Source organism: Atta colombica, unplaced genomic scaffold (assembly GCF_001594045.1).
Source record: "Atta colombica isolate Treedump-2 unplaced genomic scaffold, Acol1.0 scaffold55, whole genome shotgun sequence".
In the NCBI taxonomy this organism is placed as follows: Eukaryota; Metazoa; Arthropoda; class Insecta; order Hymenoptera; family Formicidae; genus Atta; species Atta colombica.
In genome coordinates this window covers 1,566,309-1,592,904 of record NW_017259545.1, presented here as the reverse complement: position 1 = coordinate 1,592,904, position 26,596 = coordinate 1,566,309, and the positions used below count along the sequence as shown (strand labels likewise).

General features: G+C 34.4%; 1 protein-coding gene across 7 annotated transcripts in view; it reads left to right on the top strand.

Moving 5' to 3' along the window:
- Positions 1 to 23,779, top strand: part of LOC108691985 — a 44,902-nt gene extending 21,123 nt beyond the window's left edge. For 3 of the 7 annotated variants that reach the window (XM_018200042.1, XM_018200044.1, XM_018200045.1), the window contains exons 2-4: positions 21,332 to 21,592; positions 21,797 to 22,009; positions 22,492 to 23,779. In XM_018200042.1, coding sequence (XP_018055531.1) covers positions 21,338 to 21,592; positions 21,797 to 22,009; positions 22,492 to 22,830 — 807 coding nt within the window. In that variant the 5' untranslated portion in view covers positions 21,332 to 21,337 and the 3' untranslated portion in view covers positions 22,831 to 23,779. The other 4 variants (XM_018200041.1, XM_018200047.1, XM_018200043.1 and 1 more) reach the window with 4 other exon arrangements.
- The last annotated feature ends 2,817 nt before the right edge of the window (positions 23,780 to 26,596 follow it).

Sequence of the window (26,596 nt, the reverse complement as noted above, 5' to 3'; positions counted from 1 at the left end):
GTAAAAAAAAAAAAAAAAAAAAAAAAAAAAAAAATTAGCGCGCGATCACTTGCAACTACCTGCGACTCACGCAGCTTGTTATCTTTCGTACATAAAAATTAGTGACGCTTTGCGTGCCTGTTAATTGGAATGTATACAATGTAACGTAGAATACGCATTCGAAAAACTCGCTGATGCAGCGATGCTACCGTCCGCGTTACGTCAATTAAATTCCTCCTCTCTGATTGTTTTCATCGAGTCGCTATCGCGTTTGCGACGATCGAGTCTGCGTATTCCAGTGGGAAATAAATTGCGCTGGCTGACGCAGCGTCATTATGTCATCATCCGTGCAGGTATTCCTGCGCAGTTTAGAATCGACTTCAGCTCGAAACCGGCGGAAGGTGAAACGTGACATCAGAGTTTCTGGGAACAGACTATTCCTTATTGCCCCCCCCCCGTTCACACGGCTTGGCGAGGTGCGTTGTAAAAATATGGACGGACACGTCTTGAAAAGCCTCTAGGGTTAGTCTATGTTGTCGAATATTCTTTTTTCATCATCCAGTGAAGCTGGTTCTAGCATACACGACGAGCGTTCGCTTATGCCAATAAAACTTTAGAAAATTATTTATAACTTATCAAGTAAGTGTTAGTTAATTAATAGTTTTCGTTAAGTTTTTAGTTAATTAAAGTCATAAATACATATTAGGATATTAGATTTTAATATATATAAGATATGTAGATATTTATGAGAGAAACTTTAATTTCTATTTATAAATCTACAGAAACTAAAATAAATTCTATATAATTAGTAATCCAAATGGATATCATTATATGAATTTAAGGCGACAATAATCGCAATTCTCATGAGTGCAGCACGCGTCATTGTCGCAAGTAATCGCTGTTCTCAGATCTTTGTTCTCAGTCTCAGAGAGCTAAAATGAGAGCTAGTCTTTTAACGCGTCGGTGGTTTTTTTTTATAAAAAAAGAAAAAGACTTTGCTATAGTGACGCGAGAATCTTCCATAATTGTCGCCGTAAAGTGTCCAGACGAGACTTGCAAATATCGCTAAGGACCTCGCTGCTACTTACTACACTCGGAAGGTTACTCAAAAGATTTCTTCCTTGAGTCCCACGACAAAGCGTTTTGCATAACTTCTGACACGAAGAAACTAAAAACGTTTTCTTTAATCGAGTAGTTTCTAAAGACCGTGAAAAAATTTTGTAAGATCTTGCTATTTACATAGCACGGTTATCTATCCATAAATTATTGTTCTATTTCTGTAGAAGTGATTTGTCAATGAGTACCATTGTAAATTTTCTATTTTTTAAACATAAAAAAATTCGGAAAATTACGTATTAAAACTTTGTAATCGATATTTATAGTTGGTCCTTATATTTAAGACTATCTTAAGTACTATTTTAAGACGTTATAAGCCATTCACAAAGCTGTATTAGCGTCTTAAGATATTACTTATAATTACTAATATTGTCTTAAAATAAAAACTATAAACATACCGACTTAAAACTTAAGAACTACAGAAAAATTTTCACTATTTTTTTTATTTTTGAAATACTGATATAACAATGCTTCAAAATTACACATATTTTATAATATATGCAAGTTTATTGCTGGAACCATGACAATGTTTGTTATGACATTCTCAGTTATATAACCTACTGACATTTGTCGATAATTAATTATTCAGTGTAAGCTGCGTTTGGTGATAATTATCATTTATTATATGTATTTATCATTCATTCAGGCACAAGTAATTTTCCTTTAAAGAAGTCGCGTCGTCACAATAAAATCAGACGAATGAACTCATGAGGAAGCAAAGTATTTTCGCAAATAAAGGAAATTGCTTGCGCTCAACATAATGTACGTATTTATTTTCGAATCACATCGATATTCGCACAGTGAACCTGATTTTGCAAATAATCGCAGATTTACCATCATTATAAATAAAACATTTGGTGTCGCAATTTCTCAACGTATTTGGGATTAGAATATTCGCATATCGCAAAATGATCTTGAAATTGCGACACGTGTTACAGATAGTTATGCATTTATTCGAACGCGCTTTGAAACGTTCCTAACGATTAATGTCTGCTAATGGCTGGTAACTGACGTGTAATAAAGATGACTAACGATGTGAGTGAGTTGAGGACACGTGGGTGGAATTTAACGACTCTCCGCATTCGTTAAGAATGACGAATTTATCGCCGTACGACAGTAGCAAGTTATCTTAAACATATCAATTCCATTAAATTTTATTTGTACATATTATAATCATAAAATTAAAAATTTGTTAAAACTCGATTTAACGTTACTTCTAACAAAGCTCTTTCAATACTAGCTGTAACTAGTTAAAGTTAGAATTTAATTTCTAGATTGAATTAGTTAAAGCCAATATTGACGAAAGGGTTTTGTTAGAATTAATTTTAACTAAAATATGGTTTTAATAAATTTCGAATTTTGACTGTAACGTACCATGCGTCAATGTTTAGACTATTTAAAAATTTGATATAGAAAAATACGATAGAATCATAAAATCTGTCCAATTTCCATACCGCAGGTAAAAACTTCGTTTGCGAAGTGGTTTTGTTTTTTTGATCATAAAACAACATATGAGGAATATCACGCGACCATGCATGAAGCGCGCAACGACTCTCAATATGCAACACGATGGCATATGCATGCGACAAGATGGCGGAAGTGAATTTTTGCGGAGAGGCATCTGTTTGTTATTCGACAGCTGTGTCGAATGACTAAGAGGCTGTGTGTGGGTGGAAGCGAATCATCAGCCCTGAATTGATAGCGCGTGCTGAGATAGAGATTACCTATCTATCTACCTACATACATACCTTCTTCGTATGCGGACTGCAACTCTCGCGACGTCTAGAGTTACGCGATGAGTGCGATTTCCAATTCGCTATCTCTAAGAATCACTTATCTACGTTTTCACAGAGACTTTGCACTTCTCGAGAATTGACCTTTCTCTTTTAAGAAAAAAAATCGCAATTATTTAATTAAATTACAACAATGATTGCAACTTTATATTTAATTTGCTATAATTATAATTAAACCTGAAGGAGAAAACTAAAATAAAAACGATTGCTAATTACAAAAGTTATATAGGGCAAATTGCGCTAAGGGAAAAATTTCTCGATAGAAAAAAATTCACGTAAATTGCGAGAGCGTAAATGCTTCATAAGACGTCTCGAATCTGCGTCTCTTTCGTCTTCTCTCGATGAAGTTTTCGCGCGGGAAGTTCTATCAAGCTTATATAGAGACAATCTCTTTTGAGTTCTCTCATTCGCCAAGTTGAACGCTCTCGCTTAACAAACGCTGTCTAACGAGTTCCTCCCATTTCTTTTGTGTCGCGAATCGAGTCGCCACTGTCGACTGGTATTGTCGAAAATAAATCGAGTCGAGTAAGTCGATCGTTTCGCACACGACAATCAGCAATCACGTATATTCAAACCGCTTTGCTACAAAATTGACTGCCACTTATATAATTAGCAAACTATCGATGCCTATCGTTGTTCATCGCTTACTCTCGATATGAACTCCAATTCGCGATAATCTCTACGAGATCGCTTTATGGTTTTACTTATATTATAGCAAAACAGCATTTTTAATTTGCTTTCAGATAATTTTGAAGTAAGTTTAATGCATTTAATAAAACACAAATGCTAATTGACGTCGTTAGAAGTTGCATCAGTAAAGATATTAATTATAAAAAGTTTTAATGACATTATTATGTACTTATATAGGATATTTCTGTCAACGTTTGTGGATTGAAAGTCAGTTTGCGCGGTTCTTATTTTTCTCCAACAAAACTCTCTTTTCTGCAAAGTTAATTATTATAAATTTTTATTTTTCGATATTAAATTCATTAAAGATTTGTTACGGTTAACAAAGATATACATAATACGATGTTCTTCATGCAATCATTTCTCGAATCATCCGTGTGTAATGTAGACTAAAATTGAGTGAAAGCAAGATAAAGCCATACTTGAAGTATATAAAGGGCACGTATTCATGCATCAAAATCTGGAATGCGTGAGAAGGCATCTCTTTGTTCCCGTTATCTCGGTTGCTATACGAATATTCGCGATATTACCGCTCGCAGAAACTCCAACACCCACGAAAAGAGAAAGAGAAAGAGAGAGAGAGAGAGAGAGAGAGAGAGAGAGAGAGAGAAAGAGAGAGAGAGAGAATTTAATACAAAAATATTCTCTCTTGCCGCCCATCGAGATTGTGTAAGCATTTCCTCATCAATCCCCTTCAAATTCTTGTAAAATATCCCGATGCACTATGCATGACGTGAATCAAAACTGATTACAATGAGAGCGTAACTATTCTATAATGAATCGTGTCGAATTTCTTTATTCGACTAACACAACTCGGCGTTAAGACCAACCAGAAATTAATTCGCCGGACCGGAACCAAACGGCGAGGAATTAATCTCATTACATTGCCGGTTCGTTGCGCCGTTCCATTACGCTGTCACATGAATCGCACACTATTATGAATTACGCAATTGGCTTTTGCATTACCGCGGCGTGTGTGCATCTCCCGAGGTGAATTAGTTGCCCTTATCTGCGGCTCGTACACAATCATTTGGGAAAGGAACTTCACTATACGCGCGTACCTATTACGGAAAAACGATGGTACGACCGAGTTGCTTTATTTTCAGACGCCGCCTATATCCCGAAGCTAATGAAAATCCACTACATCATCCACAACTTCTTCCCCGTATGCGCGAAACTCTTGAAACATGCATAGTCCCATTATTCTCTCATGAATTTAATTCCTCGCGAATTTTATTCTGGCTGTAATATAATCCGATATTAATCTCAGCCGCCGCTTTTTGCCCGTTCGTATAAATGAACTGACGAAATGTAGACGCGTGTGCATCCGTAGCTAATACGCCCGCGAGAAATTTCTTCGTTGGCAGAAATTCTGAGGTACGACTATTGCAGAATCGTATGTTCGAGTTTCAACGATTGTTAAACATATTAATGAGTTAATAAAATAAATAACACGCAACGCTAAATTTTTAATTTTCGAAAGTATACTGTCACATTCGCGTTTGCATAAGAAGAACGGTTTAATTGAAGTAGCTAAAAATTTACATGTTATACTGAGAAAAAAATTGAAATATTTGCAAGCAAATGTTACATGTGATATTTTCTTCGATATTTATTGGTTAAAAAAAATTTGTGATAACGAAATATACATTTCTGTAAAATATATCTCATTAATAGTAAAAAATAAAATAAATGATTATTGTTAGGAATAAAATTCATTTCGCTGTATTTAAATATGCTTAAATTTATTTTTCTTTCTTTTCTTTTTTTACAAGATCGTAAATGTACTTATACAAGTGAAATACTACAAGCGCGATTTCACTTTATGTGTATTTGATTATCTCCCGAGCTGTAATTTCGTTGTGTCAACATGATGAAAATAACGCATTTAATAATTCATTGATGCATTAATTGTGACACACTCTATTGGCCGAAGATATTGGCGCCGTTTAATGGCAGTTTTATGTAAAATTTCACGTTGCCTTCGTACAATTTCAAATAAATTCAAGCGTTTAACTATCAACATTGTGAACATTTATTGGAAATCTCGCGACTGGTTACAATGTAGTTCAGAGTTAAATGCAATGTATGTGCATTTACGTGTGGAAAGTGCAGTTCGGGCAAAATCGATACAGCTACATTTGTAATACATTAGGTCATTAATTATTATTTTATAATTATTATTTTATGATTAATTTACATGTAAATGATTAATATCCATTAAACGCAGTGATTAATTGAATAATTCACGGATTTGATACTCCGCCATATTTCCGGGAATCCAATAAGAACATGATTGATTTCACAACGCGACATTATTCAAATGTAGCTACGCTACCTTCCTCCCCAGGGAAACGTGTTCTATAACCGTTAACTTGATTTTTCATAGATTTTTCCTTTCGCTCACGTGCATTGTTAATGTCTCGAGGGACAGCATGATCGCCGGGCTTTCCACGCACGTCGATACCGTCTATATATCATGTAAATAAGCGTTAACTTTTGTCGTGGCGACGTGCACGCGTGCACACGGATATTGGCGAGGCGAGAAACAGGCTGTCACAGCCCGATCATTTCGATGTCTGTCACCGTGACGCACAACTGTACGTGTACGTACTCCACATGAATTATTGCACGCCTGCACAATACGCCTCGCTATAGAGCTCCACCGAAGTGTGCGTTCCGTAAAGGTAATCGTAGTGGAGACTGCACGTGCAAATATGCAGATCACGCTCGTATATGCTCGTATACGCGGGGAAGGAGACGTCTCCGCGATCAGCATCCGACGACGTCAGGAAACTCGACAACCCGATTACGCCGATCGTAAACGCGGAATTACTCGACTCGACTTGCATTCCATATCGCACTTCGGCTTACAGAGGACGTAACTATCCCATCGATTTGCCCGCGCGATATCAGTTTCACGCGATCGAAACATAACAGAATGCGAAATAGAATCTCTTATTTTTCCGTTATTCAGTAGTAATTCTGTCACTCAGTAGCTACTTTATTCATTTTAATGATAAATATTGCAATGATTTGCATCCAAGATTGTTTACTATTTTAGACATTAATAAGCAATTTAACCAAATAAACTATTGAAAAGATCTAATTTATTTCTTCTATGTACGACAAATTTCAAAACAAAAATATGAAAAAGTATACCTTGTAAATCTACTCTTTACATATCGCCCGTTTTCAGTTTCATACGAGTGCGTCATAGATTGACGACCGATCTAATCCAGATAACGCGGTCGATTACGTTTAAAATACTGACTACGTCGAATCGAGCCACGCATTCCATTCTACAAGAGTAAATATGACGAGAGAAGGTTCGAGAACCGTGGAGCGATATTACAGTTTCATCTTGTGGAATTTCACTGCTCAGGGAGACCCATAAATCCCCTTATTTATCGTTCGCCTTTAACGCGCATACGAATCTGGACTCGATCATGAGATGCGGTCGAAAGAGAAGAGAGTCCAGCCGCAACCGATTGGATCCATGGCATATCACGACCAGGGACATGCGCGCCTTCGTACAGCATCTTTTGAATTTATGTACCTCGCATGAGACGCCTTTAAAGGGCGAAATAAGTTTCGTACATCTTTTGTATGTATATATTTGCCCTTTGCGGTCCAAATTCACACTACTCTCTAAATCTGAATCAATGGATAGTCACTAATTACCCAGTGGCATACTTGGCACTGATAATCCGTGAAATTCAACTAAAAAAGGAAGAATGTTTGAATATTAATAACTAAAATATTAATATTTGCATATTAATTTCATTAATTCTTCCAATACCATATTCATTGAATTTAAACATTAAATATTAAACAAATTTTGTTAGATCACATAATAAAAATTAGGAATAGGTTAGGGATCTCACATTTAATTCATTGATTACCAGTGGTATACTTAGCACTGATATCAGTGGTTATCCACTGATTCAGATTTAGAGAATATGCAAATAAACGAAGACCTTGTTGACTTCATCTAATTGCTTCTAAAATGAATTAGAAGCAAAGAATTATTATTAATTGAAAGAATTTATGGAGATCCGCAAAAAAATAGTTTGTTTTTATTATAATATTTGTAACTTCAGCGATGTATACCGAACGATCATTCGCGTTTCAACAAAACTGCGAATCGGGATGAGCGATTTGCCGGGCGAATCCGTCTCGCGCTATTTTCAGGAAATTTTTTATTAACTGTAACAACAACGTATTAACAAACCCTGTCTATTGATCGAGTAAAAAGCGTAACGTAACGGTAGCTTTTTTCAATCCTCAGCCATATTGATACATGTGAGAGGATCTTTCTTATGATAGAAATCATTCGATAAAGATGCGTGAAAACATGCTCAATGCAATGTAAACTTTTGTATAATATTACAATACATAAAATGGATATTTGCGTAACAACCGGCGCTATCTATTGATCGTGGATTAGCATAACGTTTCCGCATCCTCTCTTCCGTCGGAAATAAATGCAAGATGTAAGCAGCAGCGAAATTACGATCGATTACGTGATCGCCTTTCAACATGAATGAGACGCACGCCAAGACATTCGTATCCTGATGAAATCTCTCGTTCATCGGGCACGGCACGTGCTCCGATTTGACATTTCTACATGGCAATACGATCTCGTGATTTCTAACACGTGTGGAGAAAGTGGGTAAATCAAGTATCGGACATTTTTTCTTTCATCTCATGTGACTCTCCAGCTAGAACATTATGGATCACCGTTAAAAGCATCAATAAATTCGAATTATGAATTCTTAAACTGATAAGCAGATAAGAATTACATACTTTACAGAGACATATACGACTTACAATACAATGAGATTAATTGAAATAAGTCATCGTTTTATAGATAATGATGATGAAAATAGAGCTATCATGTTTATTCTTGATACGGCGTGTATCACTTCGAAAGATAAATTTTATATAAAAGATAACAAGTTTTATCGCGTATGAAACGTTGATCATGTTTCATGCAGCAAATTGCGCAGTTGCAAAATTCAATAAAAAGGAGCTGTCGGACAAAGTTCTATTCAAGATTTTTACCGCGTCAAATTTACAGGAATCCAGAATGAGTATTGTTCACTAGACAGAGAAAAGATCGTCTTTATCGACTCGATGATTTAAAGGAGGCAGTTGAATCGAGTGAGGGGATCTTCACAAACAAATGGTTAGGGCTATTGTCTGCGATGTCCCGCGCGAAAGGCAAATGAATTTCCAGCTCGCCGTTCATCCTGAACGTTTAGTCCGCTCGTACTACAAAAGGCTGCGGGAATCCCAATGAATCTACCTATCTGCCTGTTTGCAGAATCGCGTGCGAATGGCAGAATTAGAACGTGACGAACAACATCTCGCAGGATCGTGTACGTTAATCTATCACTGGAATTGTCCCACGCAAGCCTGGAAGAAAGCGATTCCAAGTTACTCTCGATTTCCCCACCGTGTGACGATATGTCGGCTTCTTGTCGTGATCGTGAGTGTCTCAATTGCGTGCATCCGCTCGACTCGGAAAACTACTGAGTTCCAAGGCTCATCCAAGGATAATTCTCGTCCGCGAGAATCCTGGCGCCTCAGAGACGGTTCAAGATTGCATGCGACGCGTTTGCGTGTCGATACCGTGTATGGAGAACTCGCATAACGTTCAAAGCAGAGTTCCTATTCGTTTTATTCGCGCGCAAATGAGAGTACTGAAGTATCTATTGTGGGATACCAGAGAGAGGACGAGAGTGCAAAAGTGTCTCAGAGTTTATCGATACGATCATATTTGCGACGAGTGCGACGATTTGCGCGGGATGAAAGAAGGATCCTTGAATCCATAATAATCGTGAAATAAAATTTGCACAGCCGTTTACAGCGCAGATCGTATTCATGAATCGTATTCATGAGCACCTTTCGACCTTTTAGGACTTATTCAAAACTTGCCCTAATAGATTGAAATTTTATACGATATGATACTGAAGATACATAAACGTTATATTATAACTCAATAGAATATAAGAAAAATTTTATTTTTCATTCGTTAAGCTTGTACTATTCTCTCTAATTTAAGCTTTATATGTGTACGATGCAGAAGAGCAAATGTATTAAAAGAAAATTATAATGATTACATTAGTTTATTAAATATGAATTTAAAGAGCAAAACAATGTCAAGTATCAAAAACACTTTTTGCAATTTTTTTATACTTTTAACTTTCCTATAATGTGCAGAGGAAAAAATTTTTAAATTTAATTTATTTAATTATACTACTTCCAATTGTTTTTACTTGCCATTTTGTTTTTATCAACAAACGCAAAATAATTTTTTTACAACTCTCCCGGAAAGAATTTTTGAAGAGATCGTCTGCGTATCCCCATTCATGTATCGCAACCCATTTTACATCGATATTTATCGGAGCGAAACGAATTTTTCAGAGGGAGTACACGATATGTGTTTATCGGAGTGTAACGAGTTTTCGTGTAAGAATAACTCGATATCGGAGTGGATAAGTAAAATAATATTTGAGCGAAGAAGAGAGATCCTCTTCAAGATCTAGGTTACGCGTGACTTCTTAACGACGTCATTTCATTTCGAAATAGAGTAGTCCGTTCAAACAAAGTTATGTGACGCATATGATCACGATTAAAGCAACAGAATGCACCGGTTGAGAAATCTTTGACTGTTTCGAAGTGATTCTGATGATCGTCACGATAATCAGTGAAAACACGAAGGATTATAAGCTGCTTTCTCGCTACGTGCTTATTTGATGGTCATATATACTATCCCTCTGCAATTATAGCACGGCAAATATACGTTGGTTATGTTCCACTTTATGTTGCATAATCTATGAGTTAACTGTAATAAACATTGGAAACGGAATAATGAATTGATAGTTTTTCGTAGAGAAAGAATAGGTAAAATATTATTAGAAATTAATAATCATTAATATTATAGAAATATTATAGATATATCAAAAATATACATATCATACACTCTAAAAAATATTTATATGGATTTAACACCATGAGATATCTACATATATAATTCTCACTGTTCATTGTCATTGTTAATATTAACACTAATATGATAAGAATTATATAAATAGTGCATCTAAACTGATATTTTTTTATCCACACTGATATTTTTTTATCCACACTGATATTTTTTTAGAATGTAGAAATTGATTATTATTATACAAATTACAATAATCAAAATCTTTATCTTTAATTAATACAATATGTTCAAACGTAATTTGTTTACGCGATGTACTCCCAATTATTATTTAATTAGTAATTCAATGAAGATTTAATTTTATTGACGTACTAATATTTGCACGCTGCAATTTCAAAGGATCTAATAATCCAAATTTTGTTATTAAAGTATAAAGAAGATCAAGGTTCTAATAAGTTATTTAACATGGCTTATTATCCTTGGTAGAAAGCAATCAAGCAATTTATTATCTATGCAAGAAATGTACAGCGTCACGAATGTTCAAGAGACTTACCAGCCGCTATTGCATAAATCAATCACGTAAAAAACAAATGTGATCAAGAGAGTCAAAGATCAAGAATCAAAATTTGCACGATTTCTAAAAGATAAATATTATTATCTAATGAAAGATTTATGCAATAATTCACTTTATATACCAAAATATTATTTTAAAATATCAAATTTATTTGAATATTTTAAAAATTCGAAATAGCGTTACATATATATTTCTCATAACATATAGTTACACATTTTATGAAATATTAATAAATATCAAAATCATATGTTTATTTTTACGGAAAATTTAAACAAAATTTAATTGAAATTCGTTTAACAAAATTGTACAAAATTTATTTTATTAACATTTCGTAGCAATTTATTGAATGTATTATAATAAAATCGAACAAAAAAAGTATAAAAATTAATATTGTTGATATTATAGATTTTAAAGAATATTTGAAAAAAATAAATAAATGTGATGACAAGTTTATATTGTATAAAAAATGTAACTTCATTGATTATCTGGATCACCGATTTATTACAATGATCGAAGACCGTGAAATTTACGTGACGACCGTTCGAACATCTGTATCGATTACATTACGATAAGCCTGTTTGTCAAGTGTGATGAAACACACCTCTCCCTTCAGAGAATTAACTACGTAGAAACGAACCGATAAACCAAGATTTACAACTTTATTACTTCTCCAATGCATGACCTGATTGGAGCGCGAGAAATTCATTAGCTCATAATCCTACGCTATAATACCATATCATTATAAACATCCGCTTGTAATCAAGAATATTGACGTTTGCAAAAAAAGTGCATTCTAATTCAGACATTACCATCTGCCTCTGCGTTCGCCTACGATTTCGTCAATTTCCTATTAAAATAGAACAAAATACTCATATGATTGTTCTCGATAATAAAATCTTTCAAGATCAGATTGAATATTAAATTAAAATCTTTTAATATTAAATAATTAAATAAATGATTTCTCTCCTCATCTTTTCTTTTTAATATTAATTCATTAATTGTAACTTATATGTTTTTTTCTCGATTAATCTATGTGAATGTTCAACGATTTAAACATTCGCTGCTAATACATCAATCGTAGAAAATTCGAAAATCCCACAAGCTTGGGAGACAGCTCGTATAATTCGTATATATCGAGATATACAAACTCGTTGGCGATTCAGACTAAGCCGAATACCAGTAAGCGAAATTAATTCACGAATAATTTTCCATTAATAATAGCGTGATCGTGAATATTCGAGGACTTCAAGCACGAGAAAGTGATGATGTTTGCCATTCGACAATTGGCTACAAATGCCTACTCGCGTATTGAAGATTACTATGAAAATCGGTCATAATTTACATCACAAATAATTCTCGCGATTCATGTCTATCGCCGATTCTGTTTTAATTCTGCAACGCAAAATAATCATTAACCGATTAACCTGAATATATGTAAGATTAACGAGCAATTGAATGAGATGCTTTTCAATGATCAAGAATAACATGATAAAGTGTACATTATTTAATAATATATATTGGAGAGCGTACAATATATAATATACATAAAAATGTATATAAAATACAAGAAATAATATTCATGACAAGATTGCTCCGCCGGCGTTTGCTTCTTCTATTATAGATTTCCTCTTTTCAGAATGTCAGGATGTTGAAAGCCTTCTCCTCGCAATGCACTCACATGACGCTTGTGAAAAATACGCGCGAATAATTACAATCGCGCGTAAATTGATTATCAGTAAGAGTGTTTTGCACGATATTTTACGGCACACATTTCCGTTTATATAGTCAACGATAATATCTAATAGTTATAATGAATGAGTTTGCATTTTGAATAAATTGGAACACGTAATTTCAAGTAAAGCTTAAGAGTTCATGCTATGATGTATTTGACGTAAGAACCTTTGCTCAGAAATGTTTCAATGAGATTCTATTTCATCAGCATATCGGCGCAATCGATACGAATTAATCGATTAGGCCTTAGAAAAATATTTCAGTCTGATTTATCTTGAACAGTACTTAAAAATTAATGCGCGTCGCGATAAATCATATGTGGTTCATTTATTCAGTTAAATTGGCGGCGACGAGTATGTTTCCCGTGAGTTACTGAACTTTCCATAATACCAAGCACTCCCACACATCTTCAAGATTATATCCATGGGAAAATTTATCGCTCGCGAAATATCGTGTAATTCAATTTTAATTGCATTTTAATTTAATTATCCGTAACTTTAAAAAATGAGTACCAAGCATACTGTTAATTTATTACTGCTATTCTTCAATTACATTTCGCATATTATTTCACAATCAGGCTCTGGATTACATTTCAGTAATTAAACCGCAAAATCAAAGTGAGATGTATATAAAATCAAGTATTATTTAAAAAACAATTATTGTTCGTAAATGTTATAATAAAAAAATAGTAATTCAGACATCATATCACTTCCGATTCTTTTAATTATATATTTGAACTATATAAATGAGTATATTGTGTAATATAAATGCTCGTTTTTTGATAAATAATTATCGTTTCAAATGCAGTAAAGTCATTAATCACAGCAGTTAATAACGTCTAATTGCTAAATCGTAGGTGCTTGTATTCGGAATCATAATGTGATAATATCTCAAGAGGTAGTGCGAAATAATAGGTTTGCATCGTTACTTATTCGATCGAGTGTTGCCGTGCGTATGATAGCCTTAAATACGCAACAGCGTTCGTTGTTTTCAAAAACAACATTAACAAATTTATTTCAAAAATATTAACAAATCGTTGGCACGTCGAGTCAACGACTGATTTGTTGACGCTTTGAAATTTAATTGTTTTATACAATACATTTATGCTGAATATTATATCTATACATTTTCGTACATTTTAAATTAATTTTAATAAATGAGTTATTATTGCATATTAAATTCAACATTTATATGAATAAATTTTACATTATTTGGAATGAAAAAATATATTACGCAAATTAATTATATTTTATCTAATATCAAATTTTCGATGTAATTTAGCATTCTGAAAAAAACAAAATTATAAATTTTAATAAATTGAGAAAAATTAAACTTGGTATTCATAGATTCTAAGTTTTTATATTGAAGATTATCTTTTAATTACTATCTTAAGATGTTATAACATAAATCGACAGAGTCGTCTTAAAATATTACGTAAGATGATCTAAGAATAAGAAGGATTTATGAATATCGAGTCGTCATGATCTAAGTCGTCATAAAAAGTATTACTTTTTCTTCCTTAATTTATCAAAATCACATTCTGTTTTCTGTAATTAAAATTTAAAAACATAAAAAATGTGAAAAACAAAAACAATTATAAATCAATAAATTAGAATTTCTATATATTTTGACTTTCTTATAAAATAAAAATAAATTCCTTTTTTTACAATTTCATAGTTAAATGTGCCATTAAAGTATTTACAACATATTAATCTTTAACGAGAATAATCCGATATTCAACGAGGAATTAAACTAGCGAGCTTACAGATCTCGTTGGGTCAAATCCGATCCGCTCATGTTCGCTCACCATTAATCATGCGCTGTGATTCATGAATGATTGAATATCCGCGAAACAGAGACGACTACGAGAAAGTGAGTGCTCGTCCTCTCGATTTCTCCACAAGTGCCGGCCGTTTGCTGATGGAAATGACGCCATCTCTCATTACAGCCATTCATGTCCCTCGTAATAATTACGCTACTACGTGAGTAGTCACGCGTCTGGCATTTCTGTATCCCACATGCAGCCGGCCGACACTTGTTTTCGTGAACAACGTCATACGCTTAATTGGAGAGATAATTACAACCGAGTTTCGGACATGTCAGAACAAGCGTGCCTTTTCTATTAATTCTCTCCCTGACATAATTAACGCAATTTATCAATTAATTTATTCGAAGACATGATCTGTTACTTTGTTTCTTCTAATAAGTAAGATACATTCGTGTGAATGCAACGAATTGATATAAAAATTTTAAACACAATTATCACTATAACATTAATAAATATTTATTTAATAATAAGTAAAACAAAATTTTCATTAACCTCAAATCACGTGAATTTACAAATTTATGTACTAAACTGTGATAAAATTGCAGATATTCCTTATAATTTTTTTTTCTTAAATAAATAAATAATTTTTTCTAAATAATTATTCTACTGTCGAATTATACGAGAAATTTATATGACAGCGCAGATTAACGATTGTAACATGAAACTGAAAATGACGAATGTAAATAAAGACTGGGACGAGCATTCGCACGTTGATTTAGTAATGTATATTAAGTAGCGTGTAATTAACGCGAACGGAGACGACGCGCATTGTCACAAAGTTGCATTAATCTCGGCACGCATCACGTCAGCCGCGTGGCAATTGCCGTACCAGCGACGCTTTTCAAACCGACATCGCTGTCGTACTCGGATGATGTTAGCCTTAATTCGCCCGTCTTCCCGACATTACCTTCTTGTCACGTAAAATATTAAGACGCGAAATATCTTGAATATCGTCTCGCGACGCTACGTATAATAAGGAATGTGAGAGCACTACTCCTCTTATCATTTTCCAACATACTTTTAAATTAAAGTCCGAGAAAAATAGAGCGCAGAGATAGAAATGGAAAACATACGCGAATGCGTAGGATAATATTATAAAAAGATTGATGTTACTAACTACAAGATATATTCTAATTTCCTTTCAGCGGTTTAACAAATACATATAAAATGCTTTTCATTTCTCGACTGAATATTTTTTAAATGTGACGCACAAGCAGCGGTAGTTCAGAACAAGAACATTAAACGATACGAGGAACATTTTAATCCAATCTTATCTAATCACCTGAGCAAACTTGCGATCCAACTGTCACAACGTGATGTTATCGTGATAATGCACATGAATTAATGTACAAAAATTGTTGAATTAATGTACAATGCCACTTTCCAGTGTTCTATTAATCGACTCGTCGATTCTATTAACTTGACTCGTCGGCTGCATTATCTCTCTGACTCTCTCTCTCTCTCTCTCTCTCTCTCTCTCTTTTTCTCTTGTCCTTTGTCCTTATTACACGCTTCCCTATAACATGAAGGACTTTCACGAGTCCATAGACACGTTAACCATTGGGAACTCCAAAGTTTCTCGGTGCGTCACGCGCGGAATTCTCGTCGGTCGTTGCACTGCTCAACCGCATTTCCGCGGCGCGAATGCATCCCGCGTGCACATGCATCGGTAGCTAAGGGGTACGTTATGGTGTCTAACAGAGGGATATAATGCAGGGAATGCAATAGAGCATCGAGGTAGAAAAGACAATGTGGTAGATAGCGCAGAAAGTGAGAGACAGAGGCAGAGAGAAAAGGAAAGAGAGAGCAGCCGAGATGGCTGATAAAACTGAAATACGGAGAGAGTGAGAAATAGATGAAAGACGTGTCTGCTGAAGTCGTGTCGATGGATTCCGTTGTACTCGCATTTATTGTGCCATTACGATTCTCCGTTCTGAGAGACGGTGCGAAGAAGAGGCTTCTGCCAAGAGAGTAGAGGAGAGTTTTCTCGCAACAGGCATGAGAAATATCCGGAAAAGATGTCACGAACAGAGAGACACGTCTGAACATCTCTCGTCATTGTAGGAATGGTTTTACGAGACGCATTGCCGCACCTAAAATAGCAAAATTCTGAAAATGTTCGAATATCGGAGTAAAATAATTTCAAGTAAAGAACAAGAAAATTACCGAAGAATATTTAAAGAATATTCGAGCCAAATCTTAATCACATTATGTAATAATCAAATTTTACAAACAAAAAAGTCATTGCTTGCAATACGCTTCCACATTTATTAGAGTTATATTATAGTTTTCATAAATTTTATTCAAAGTCAACCGAGATTTGTGATAATCCTATATGTTCACTTTCCTGTTTCTCCAAAAAATAAAAAAGCGTAGAATCAGTTAAACCACGGTTTAGCGTTAACCAATATTTATGATGTTTTGACGAAACAAAGGTTCGCCAAATTTCCGCGTGAACTTACAAAAGAAAGCAATTAAGCTTACAGCTAATCAAAACGAATGACCCGCGGAAGAGTTGGCGCTCTAACCCGGACAGGCCGACAATAGAGCAGACAAGGCCTCCGGGTTACCTACTTTTAATTGCGAGCACGTTTTATGCTCGACGGAGCGCGCGCGGCACCGGAGCTATAAATTTCCAGCCCGAGCGTGTATCCTCGTTGCAACCACAAAACTAATTAGTCCGGCAGTAATTAATCTTTCATCCACAATCAGACGACGCACTTGTCTATTGTCTTGGGAATGAAGTAATCGCCGCGCGATTTCGTATCTCTTCGACCAAACGATCGCTCGGAGAATTTATTTAGAATAATTTCTCGATATTGCGATATTCTGATATTACCTCGATAATATGTTTTAAAGAACTATTTAGGCAGAACACAATATTGATATCAATAATATTTCAATTATGCGATACAATAAATAATGTTTTAATACATTCGTTATCAAATTTTATGTGATCTCTCGGAGAGATCGATATCGTATATGTATAATTTTAAATTATTCTTTAAAATGTATAAATGTATAAAATATATAGAAGAATATATCTAGAAAAGATATAGAATATGTAAAACGATTATTCAGAGCATTCATGCTAGCTCTTTTTACTAAATTCTGAATGTGAATAATTGCGATATGCATTACGTTGAATAAAATTAAAAATATAATATGGTCTGAGAGACAAAAGTTTTTTTCAATTCAACCATGTTAAAATTACACCCCATCTTAAGGTTCATTTAGCATAAACAGGTTTTTCACTCACGAGTGAATTCGTCTCGAGTCTCTAATGATGCACAATTACCACGGCGTCGACTTCCACCGGATTGCCCACGACGATTCGCCATCCGGTTGCATGCGCGGAATTTTACTCGCAATTAACCCAACACCGTCGCGTCGCATTCTCGAATTTCCCATAAGTGCATTTCGCGTTGTTTATCACTCCTTAATTGACACAAAGCGATAAGATATGTTGTCCCACTTTCTAATGCTTTTCGCAATCACACCATGAACATTTATGTAATCTCCGGTAATCTGGGACAAAAAATTTAGACGTATTTGTTAAATGTTAACTGAGCAAATTTTTCCGCGTCAGCACATTGAAAAATCGGAATAAAAATGATACGTTGATGCGTTTTAAATTATAATTATATAAGTAAAAATGAATAAGCTTTTACATTTATATATTCCATTTAATAAATGTTAGTTATTTCAGGAAAAGGATTTTTCATATAAAAATCTATGAATTTGTAATATATTTTATACTAAAATTTATGAAATTAATTAATTTATTAAATTAATAAGTTGATTAATTTAAAAGACATAGTGTCGGCAACAAAAAATTTAGTTTTTTTAATCATAATTTTGAATGGTTAAAAAAAATTATAATTTTCTAACTATTTTTTGTCTAGTTACTAAAAGATAAACATCACTTAGAAGTAGTTTCACTAAATAAAAATTGCATTTATACAAGATTTTTTTCAATAAATTAATTATAATTTATCTAACAGTATTATTCATACTTTTATATTATTCGCAATTTCTTATCGATGTCAATTAAGAATTTAATGCAAGGAATCTATTAAAAGTCATAGGAAAATTATCTTGAAATATTTTTATATTCGAAGAAGAAAGGAAGTCTCATAACTACGTCTACCGCTGCATTGCGATCCAATTAATCCACCTGATAATTATTTTCTGCCTCCCAAGCGAGAGCGTGCGCGCTTGCTTCGTGAGAATACAGAGCAACGGTGTGCGATCGTAATTATCTGTACTTTATCTAGAAGTGAAACGAAGCTGGGCTCTTATCACAATAGCACATCCCCTATGTGGACAATGCACTTCCGGTGTGCGTTTCTCGGGACATGGACCGGTTCGTATTTCAATTTATATCGTTATACTGCGTCACCGTGATATCTCATCACACGCATATGATACCAATGTCTGGTAGCGGACCAATAGATGCGGGTCGATTGTGAAAGGGAGAGTCGCTCTTCTACTAGTATTCCCAGTATTTGTACGTTCCTTCCACGAATATACGGACATATCAAATTTACATAAATCAATATTGATATATTAATCCGCTACCTACAATACAGAATTTTATCTAACGCGATGTCATGGATATATTATTTAAATGGGGACTTTCCTGTTTGATTTACATAATTAAGATAATGCCTTGGTAAATTATACGTTGTATTGACAGTTACAATTAATAATTAGTTAAACTTGTTATGATACACATCATCGTGTCAACTGACTTAAAACAAGTCTATTTATTTCCAGTATATAAAAAACAAGTTTTAGAAAATGCTTTATCAATTTAACATATTATTCAAATATTATTCCAATCGTATACATTCAAGAAAAGAAAGCAGCTTTCGAATTTCTTTATATTTGTTAATATTTAATTTAATTATTAGGAAGATTCAACTTGACAGATCTATACATCCTATAATTATTTTTTAAAAGAAGTTTTTGTTGATTGTACAATCTAATAAACATTCAATATGACATTTCTCTATCTTAACGACTCGAACTGAAAATTTTATATTTTCTATTATTTAGTGAAACAGATATGACATGCGATTAAATATGTATGTTCTAACAGTACATGAAATATAAATAAAAAGAGAGAGAATTTTATTTTCTCTGTGCAATACATAAATCATTGAATCGTTTTACGTTCTATTAAGAAAATAAATTTTTATTAGCATTTTTGTACACGTTCGTTTAAGAGCTAATAAGACTAGATTTGACTAGATCAGTAGCTATGCTACTGATTACTGTTAGTAACAGAGGAATGTCAGGGAATCGTTAACGCGATCGTGCATCAAAGCGTCATCATCAATGAATGAGAAGGGATACGAGGTCGTCGTCGTCATCGTCAACCTGTAGTAGAATTACTTCCTAGAATTGAATCAATGACATATATATAGCGAGATTAGTCATCCGGCTGATTCATTAATGCCATGCCAATCGAATTAAGGCCGGACTTTTCTCGCGTGCATTAAGTAGGTCGACCCTGGATGCTGCTGGCTGATTAGCTCTCTCACGGAGTCGGCTGCCGGCATCTCTTCCTCTCTCATTTTATATATACGTATATACATCTCTTTCTCTCTTGCGTCATCATAGTATCGACGACCTAGTTTTTCTCACCTCTGAGGTCAGATGTCGAAGGAACGTAAAGGGGTCCTCCACCCCTGCGAATGCTCTCGTTCATTTACAATATTTACATCATACTCACGTTTCATGTAAAACTTCATCGATCGGAGTTTATTATTTTGCAAATTTTGTATATGCAATGACACGTATAATAAACAATTTGCAGTGCTGTATCTTTTAATATTATTCAAAATCACAAAGATTTTTTAAATATTTTATTGAATTTTAAGATTTCATTGAGTTTATACACGGAGAAAATTTTCTTTTAAAATTTATCCTGAAAATATAGTAGTTGTGGTACAATACAATATTTTAAAGATTTTTATCATACACTTCAATAAAATTAATCAAACTTATTTTATACTTTATTGTAGTTTTATTAATGAGAGAGATTTACATTAAAATTCTTCGAAATACAATGTTGTCCCACAACTATCATATTTTCAGGGTAAACTCTAAGAAAAAATTCTCTTCGTGTTCTCTTCGTGTATTAAAAATGTTTTTAAATCTTTTATATGTACGCTCTCGAATTACTAGTTATAATATTATTAGCATAAACTCTAGATTCTTAAAGTAACAGTTAAATATGTAAATATTAATTAAATTACGTTATGATTGTAGTTTCGTTTCGATACTCTTGTTTCAACAAATCCATTTTCCGATGACAGTTTCAAAATTTTTGTGCTTAATAAAAGAGGTCGCGGATATTTATAGGATGGTACCAGGGTGCTCGCACAATCCAGGGTGTACCAGAAATCGATGAGCTTTCGTGCGCGCTCGCAGAAGGCAATTTCCCTCCCTCCGCAAAATAATAAACTCTCTCTCTCTGTACCTAATATATTTCAATATTGCATAATGAATATTAAGTTACACAATAAATTCCGTAGAAGTTTTATCTTTACCTATAAAAGAGCATCGCGTAATAAAAAAAGTGTATAGTAAAAAAGAGAAAATTACTGTCATAACAAAACAGTCGACTTTTTATTTATATTGTCTCCGTTTTCTTTTATTTGCAGAAAACAATGAACGGACCAGTTTATGCGTCATCTTGTCCCGCATTGCAGTCGAATCTGTCGCTACACAGCTCATCCTATTACAGCGAATATAGCGGCACCACGCGAAGACGACTATCCTCGACGGGCGAGGCGGATACTTCCGCAACGTCGAGTTACGAGGGTAGTGACAGCTCCGAGAACAGCGATGAGTCTCGCCTCGATCCAGTTAGCCAGGTGGAACGAGAACAGCTCGAGACTTTCTTTCGAGGATTAAAATCACAAGTGAGCTTTGCACAAAATATAAATATTTATTTGCACAAAAAATAATAAACTACACGTACAATAAAAATGCTTTGATTAAAAAAATAATAAATTAAGGAGGATGTATAAAATAAATCGTATAGATAAGATACTATAAAATCTAGCTGCAAATCTGAATACATTGTTTAAGGGATAATATCTTGTGTTTCATCTTGTAATTCGCAGGTATTCGTTTGTGAATCACTAGCGAATCTATATCTCGGTAGCGCCTCTCAAACAGAGAGGTGGGAGCTCCGTTTCACTGGAATTCCCGTGGTAGTTCTCGATCTTGGAGAGACACGATCAAGATCCAAGAGACGGATTCAAATATTATTAGCAGAACGCGGTACTTGCTTCACTCTCTGGCGTGAAACTATCGACAACCTCTCATCGTATAAGGTATTATTGTTGATTGTTCATAACATGCTCTCTAATAATATGTTTTCGAAATGAGGATTATTCTAAATGTATTATTATATAAATAATAAATTATATGTAATATCCAGTATTAGTAGTGACAAGTGATTAGTATTCTCATACTACAATGTAACATTCGAGAGGTAATGTTAATGACAGACTACAACCTAAATCATTCATTTACCTGTTCAAGCTTGTTTATCTCGTTAGATAGATTACGGAGTGCTACATTACAAAGCGGATTAAATTTCAGCATCAGACATTTAATACCGTTTCAAATTTCTTATGTGTTTGCCAGACGAAATAAAACACAAGTGGTACGGCGTAGTATGAATCGTGCAAGTATTTTTTAAATCTTTAGAGCGACATCAAAGGAATGGCTCGTAGCGGGAAAATACGATTTGTATTACATTACCTTCGATCTTTCGCATTCTACGAGATAAAAGCACTTGAAATATTTGCAGGTGTCAGGGCCAGCCTTCCACACGATGTGTCTCTCGTCGGATCACACTCGCTTAGCTGGGCTCAGTTTCGATAACTCGAAGGCGGCGAACGATCTGTGGCAACACATAGAGCGCCTCGTGTCTTGCCCAGAAAACATCAGCCTATCGGCTCCTGGTAAGAAGAAGAAGAAACCAGTGCAGAAGAAGGTAGTGCTACCGGCCAAGAGCAACATCAGTCAGCCGTGTCAGTTCCAGCATGTGACCAGCGTGGACGCGGCCGATCGTTCGCGTTACTTTTCGCTGCAGACACTGGTACCAGCGCTGAGTGAGCTGGAGAGCTCGCTGGAAGCGAACTTCTGAGACAAGTCTGACGCCTCCAACCTCTCATAGGGTCGACGCAGCGCGACGCCTGACTCCCGCCTTCTTCTTCGGAAGTAATCGCATCGAGGAAGAAGGATCCGGTTAATGTCGCGAGCGAGAGAAGAGATAAAATCTATAAAGACACTCAGTCTCGGCTCGCGAATTTTGAGAGGCGAATAATGGAAGGCGACACCGCGGATCAAATTCTTTTATCTTCTTGCTCTTCCTCTGAAGTAGTTATAGAAGGTCTAAGACCCAACACGGGGAGGAGATATATCGACGAAGCTTTAACGACAAAAAGAGAAGGCGGATACTTTTCTCGAAGAGCCTTCGCGGCTCTTGTAGTTTTACTTGAATTCATCTTGATCTTCTCTCCCGATATAATCAGCCAACTAGTTAGTAAGAATTAAATCGCGAATTTCGATTCCGCGTTATCCTTGTTCTCGCGCATCGACTGGATCAATTTCGCGATATATGAGGAACCAAGAAATTCGAACTCGAAGGATCTCGAAGAGACAAAGAAACGCGAGCAATTCGTGACGCGACAAGAGAAAGGAGATTTGGGTCTTCTCCGAAGACTAATCCGTTAGTGTCACGCGCGCAAACTACGAGATTGTCCGCAGACCAAGGCGGAACATTCATCAATCCTTCTAAGTACTCTTGAAAGTGACTGCGATTGATGTTCGCCCGGCTGCGAATTCTGACTGCAGCTTCGGACGAAACAGAAAGTATCCTCGAGACTTTCTGGTGAGACTCTCCAGTCTCATCCCACTCTTTTTCTCTTCGAAGAGTCCTTCAAGTTGTAACTATCGATGTCGTGAGATTTATTATAGACGCAAAGAAAGTCTTTATCGAACGTTACGGCGATAAAGACTTTCTCTGATCTATTCGTGATAAGTGTTTCTCGCATCCGGAGAACTTTTAATAGATTATTTCATTATTATTAATACACCGTATGAATATCTGATGTTAAACTTTTAATTTTTGAATAAAGTAGAGAAAGAAAATTAATCAAAATAAAAATTGAAGGTAATGATATGTAAATGATAGAAATAGATTCACTTTAATTACGTATACATAATACATTTACGGCCTTTTTACTTTGTGTAAAGTAGAGAAATTTTTGTTTATATTTTTATTTCGCGTGTACGATGGTTCTACGTACCTATCTTAAAGGATCTTTAGAGATTCAAGAAAGCAGGACGGCCGATCGTCTTGTCGCACTTTACAATTCGAATGTGGCGATGTAATGTGAGGGGAAGAACAAGCGCTTTCGTAATGGAATGTCAAAGACGCGAAACCTTGACACGAAAACTAAACAGCGGAGCATGCGATTAGAAAAAATCATGCAAATATATGCAAAATATATTTCCGGGGGCATCGTATCGGTATTGTATGCACATTGTTGCTATTCACTGCGAAAAGAAAACTTTCTCGTTATCGAGTGGAAGAATTCTTCCGTATGGTTTGTAATTAAAGACGCGCGCTGCCGCGGTGAAAACGACGTTTAAAAAACTTTCAAAGCACGATCTGAATAATTATGTCATTACAAAATTAAGTTTACTGTTTTCCCGATTGCATTCACCGTAAAATGCCAATAACTTCAAAAAGAAAGACTTAAAGATGAAATGGCAATTATCTTCATAATTGAAGAAAAAAATCTATTTGCTTTACTGTTGATCGAAGAAAGACAAGACCTGTCACTAATTCGCTGTATGTTGCAGCAACATGGCTTTAGATCAGCGAAGAGTTAGGGCGTTTCGAAATATGATGACACATAGTAATCGAAATAATGTTAGACAAGACGTCAAAAAAGAAACTGATACAATCGAAACGAAGTTCTTCGTAATGTAGAATGTTAACGTAAAACAAGTCATTAACGTCTCTATGTTGTGGATTCGTAATTATAAGTACGTAAGATTGATGCGCAATTTCAGTAAGCGACATAGGAGTCGATAAATCAAAGAACGAAATACTGCCGAACATTGAAATGCAAAATAAACTAAGATTAAAAGCGACGGCGAGTACTGGAAACAATTATTGTGCCAAAACAGTGATCGAGTCAATGAGATAACAGATTTTAATTAATTGATATTCGAAGGTTCATGCGCTTCCACTTGACATAAGACATAAGACTTGAAAAGTCAGTCCACATCATAATTAAGATTATTACAGCAAATTAATCAGCGTGTTTCCAGACTCGCTTAACACATTACGATGTTAATTAGATTACTAATTAGGTAGAATTAGTCGGATTGACGTGTCCATTTATAGCAAATCCTACTTCCTACTCCTTGAGTCGTCGTTAATGTGTCTGTAGATTTCGGTAGAAATTCTCGATCTTGATGTCGACAACGTGTACGCTTGATAAAATGTTAAACTATGAAGATCTACAATCATCAATTCTATCCAAGTGAAATAATATTAAAGAACTGATTTTTAATTAAACGTTCTTGGGTCAAACTGGGACGTTCCATATTGCAGTGTAAATGTTATCCTTGCAGAGACAATTTAACTTTATATCTCGAACTTATAGTTCTCCATAAATATTCTTTTAATACAATTGATATCTTTTTAATTTCATATTAAAGTAGCTTTTTTCAATCTTTCTTTCGTATTATTTCACTTAGACGTACTGGTACTCCATAACTGAAAATGAAGATAAGTATTTTTTCCAAGAAAGTCGCGCGCGAGAATGTTGTTTTACGATATTTGTAAGAAGACTGGTTTCACCATCCTGCGAATATAGGAATAGTTAACAATATATACCTATGTAATAATAGTGTCATTAAAACTTGATTTTATCCTTGCGATCATATACCCTTCAGCGAACGTCCCTTCAGCATCATCTTCGTTTATCGCTTCGAAACTTCTGTTTCGCGGAGAAACGCGCTTATATCCATTGCAATCAAATTTTTAGTGATTAAGATTAATTAGCGTGTCACTATATCTAAGTTAGGTTCGCCCGGAAGAATTTTTTTATCATATTATATCCGAGATGTATGTAATGGTTTTTGCAGGATTTATACGCACACTTTGTGTCACGTGAGTCGTAAGTTTTTTTTCAGGAGAAAATCTGGGCGATTATTCTAGGCATTTAAATAAAAATACTGTAACTTCGAATTAATACTAATTTCATTATCTACGACTGTGATATAAATATATGTATTTGTATCGTTACGTTTCGTAACATGTATTCGCATTAATCAATCACTTGGAGACATAAGTTTATGAATATTCTATGTAACGATAATTATTGTGCTAATAAATAGTAACTTCATGAAACAAAAAATATTTGTTCAGATTTACTTACTACCTTTTAAATTATTAACTAAAAATTTATATACATTTTTTCCATGTAAATGCAGCTCTGCGAAATTATCATTACTAATAAAAAGTTTATAAATTAAATAAAAACATAATTTTTTCTACATTTTTTAAATTTAATGTATATTTAAACTACTTTTACTTCCTTCTTTGATTTTATAATTGAAAAGAAAGAGATGTATGGAAAATGTATGGAAGATTGTAAAGTAAGTTCGTGTAAATATAATGTGAAAAAGAAAGAACGTACATTTATCATATAAATATTATATTGAGACTAATTTCTCTTAAATTTATATTGAATTTTAGTTTCCGCTTTTATTTCATCTACATCAACTACATATATGTACAATTTATTCCCATTCTTATTTTTCTTGTTAATTTTAATCATATTGCATCTTGTTTTCCATTTTTATTTTCTATTTTTTCTCATTTATTGTTT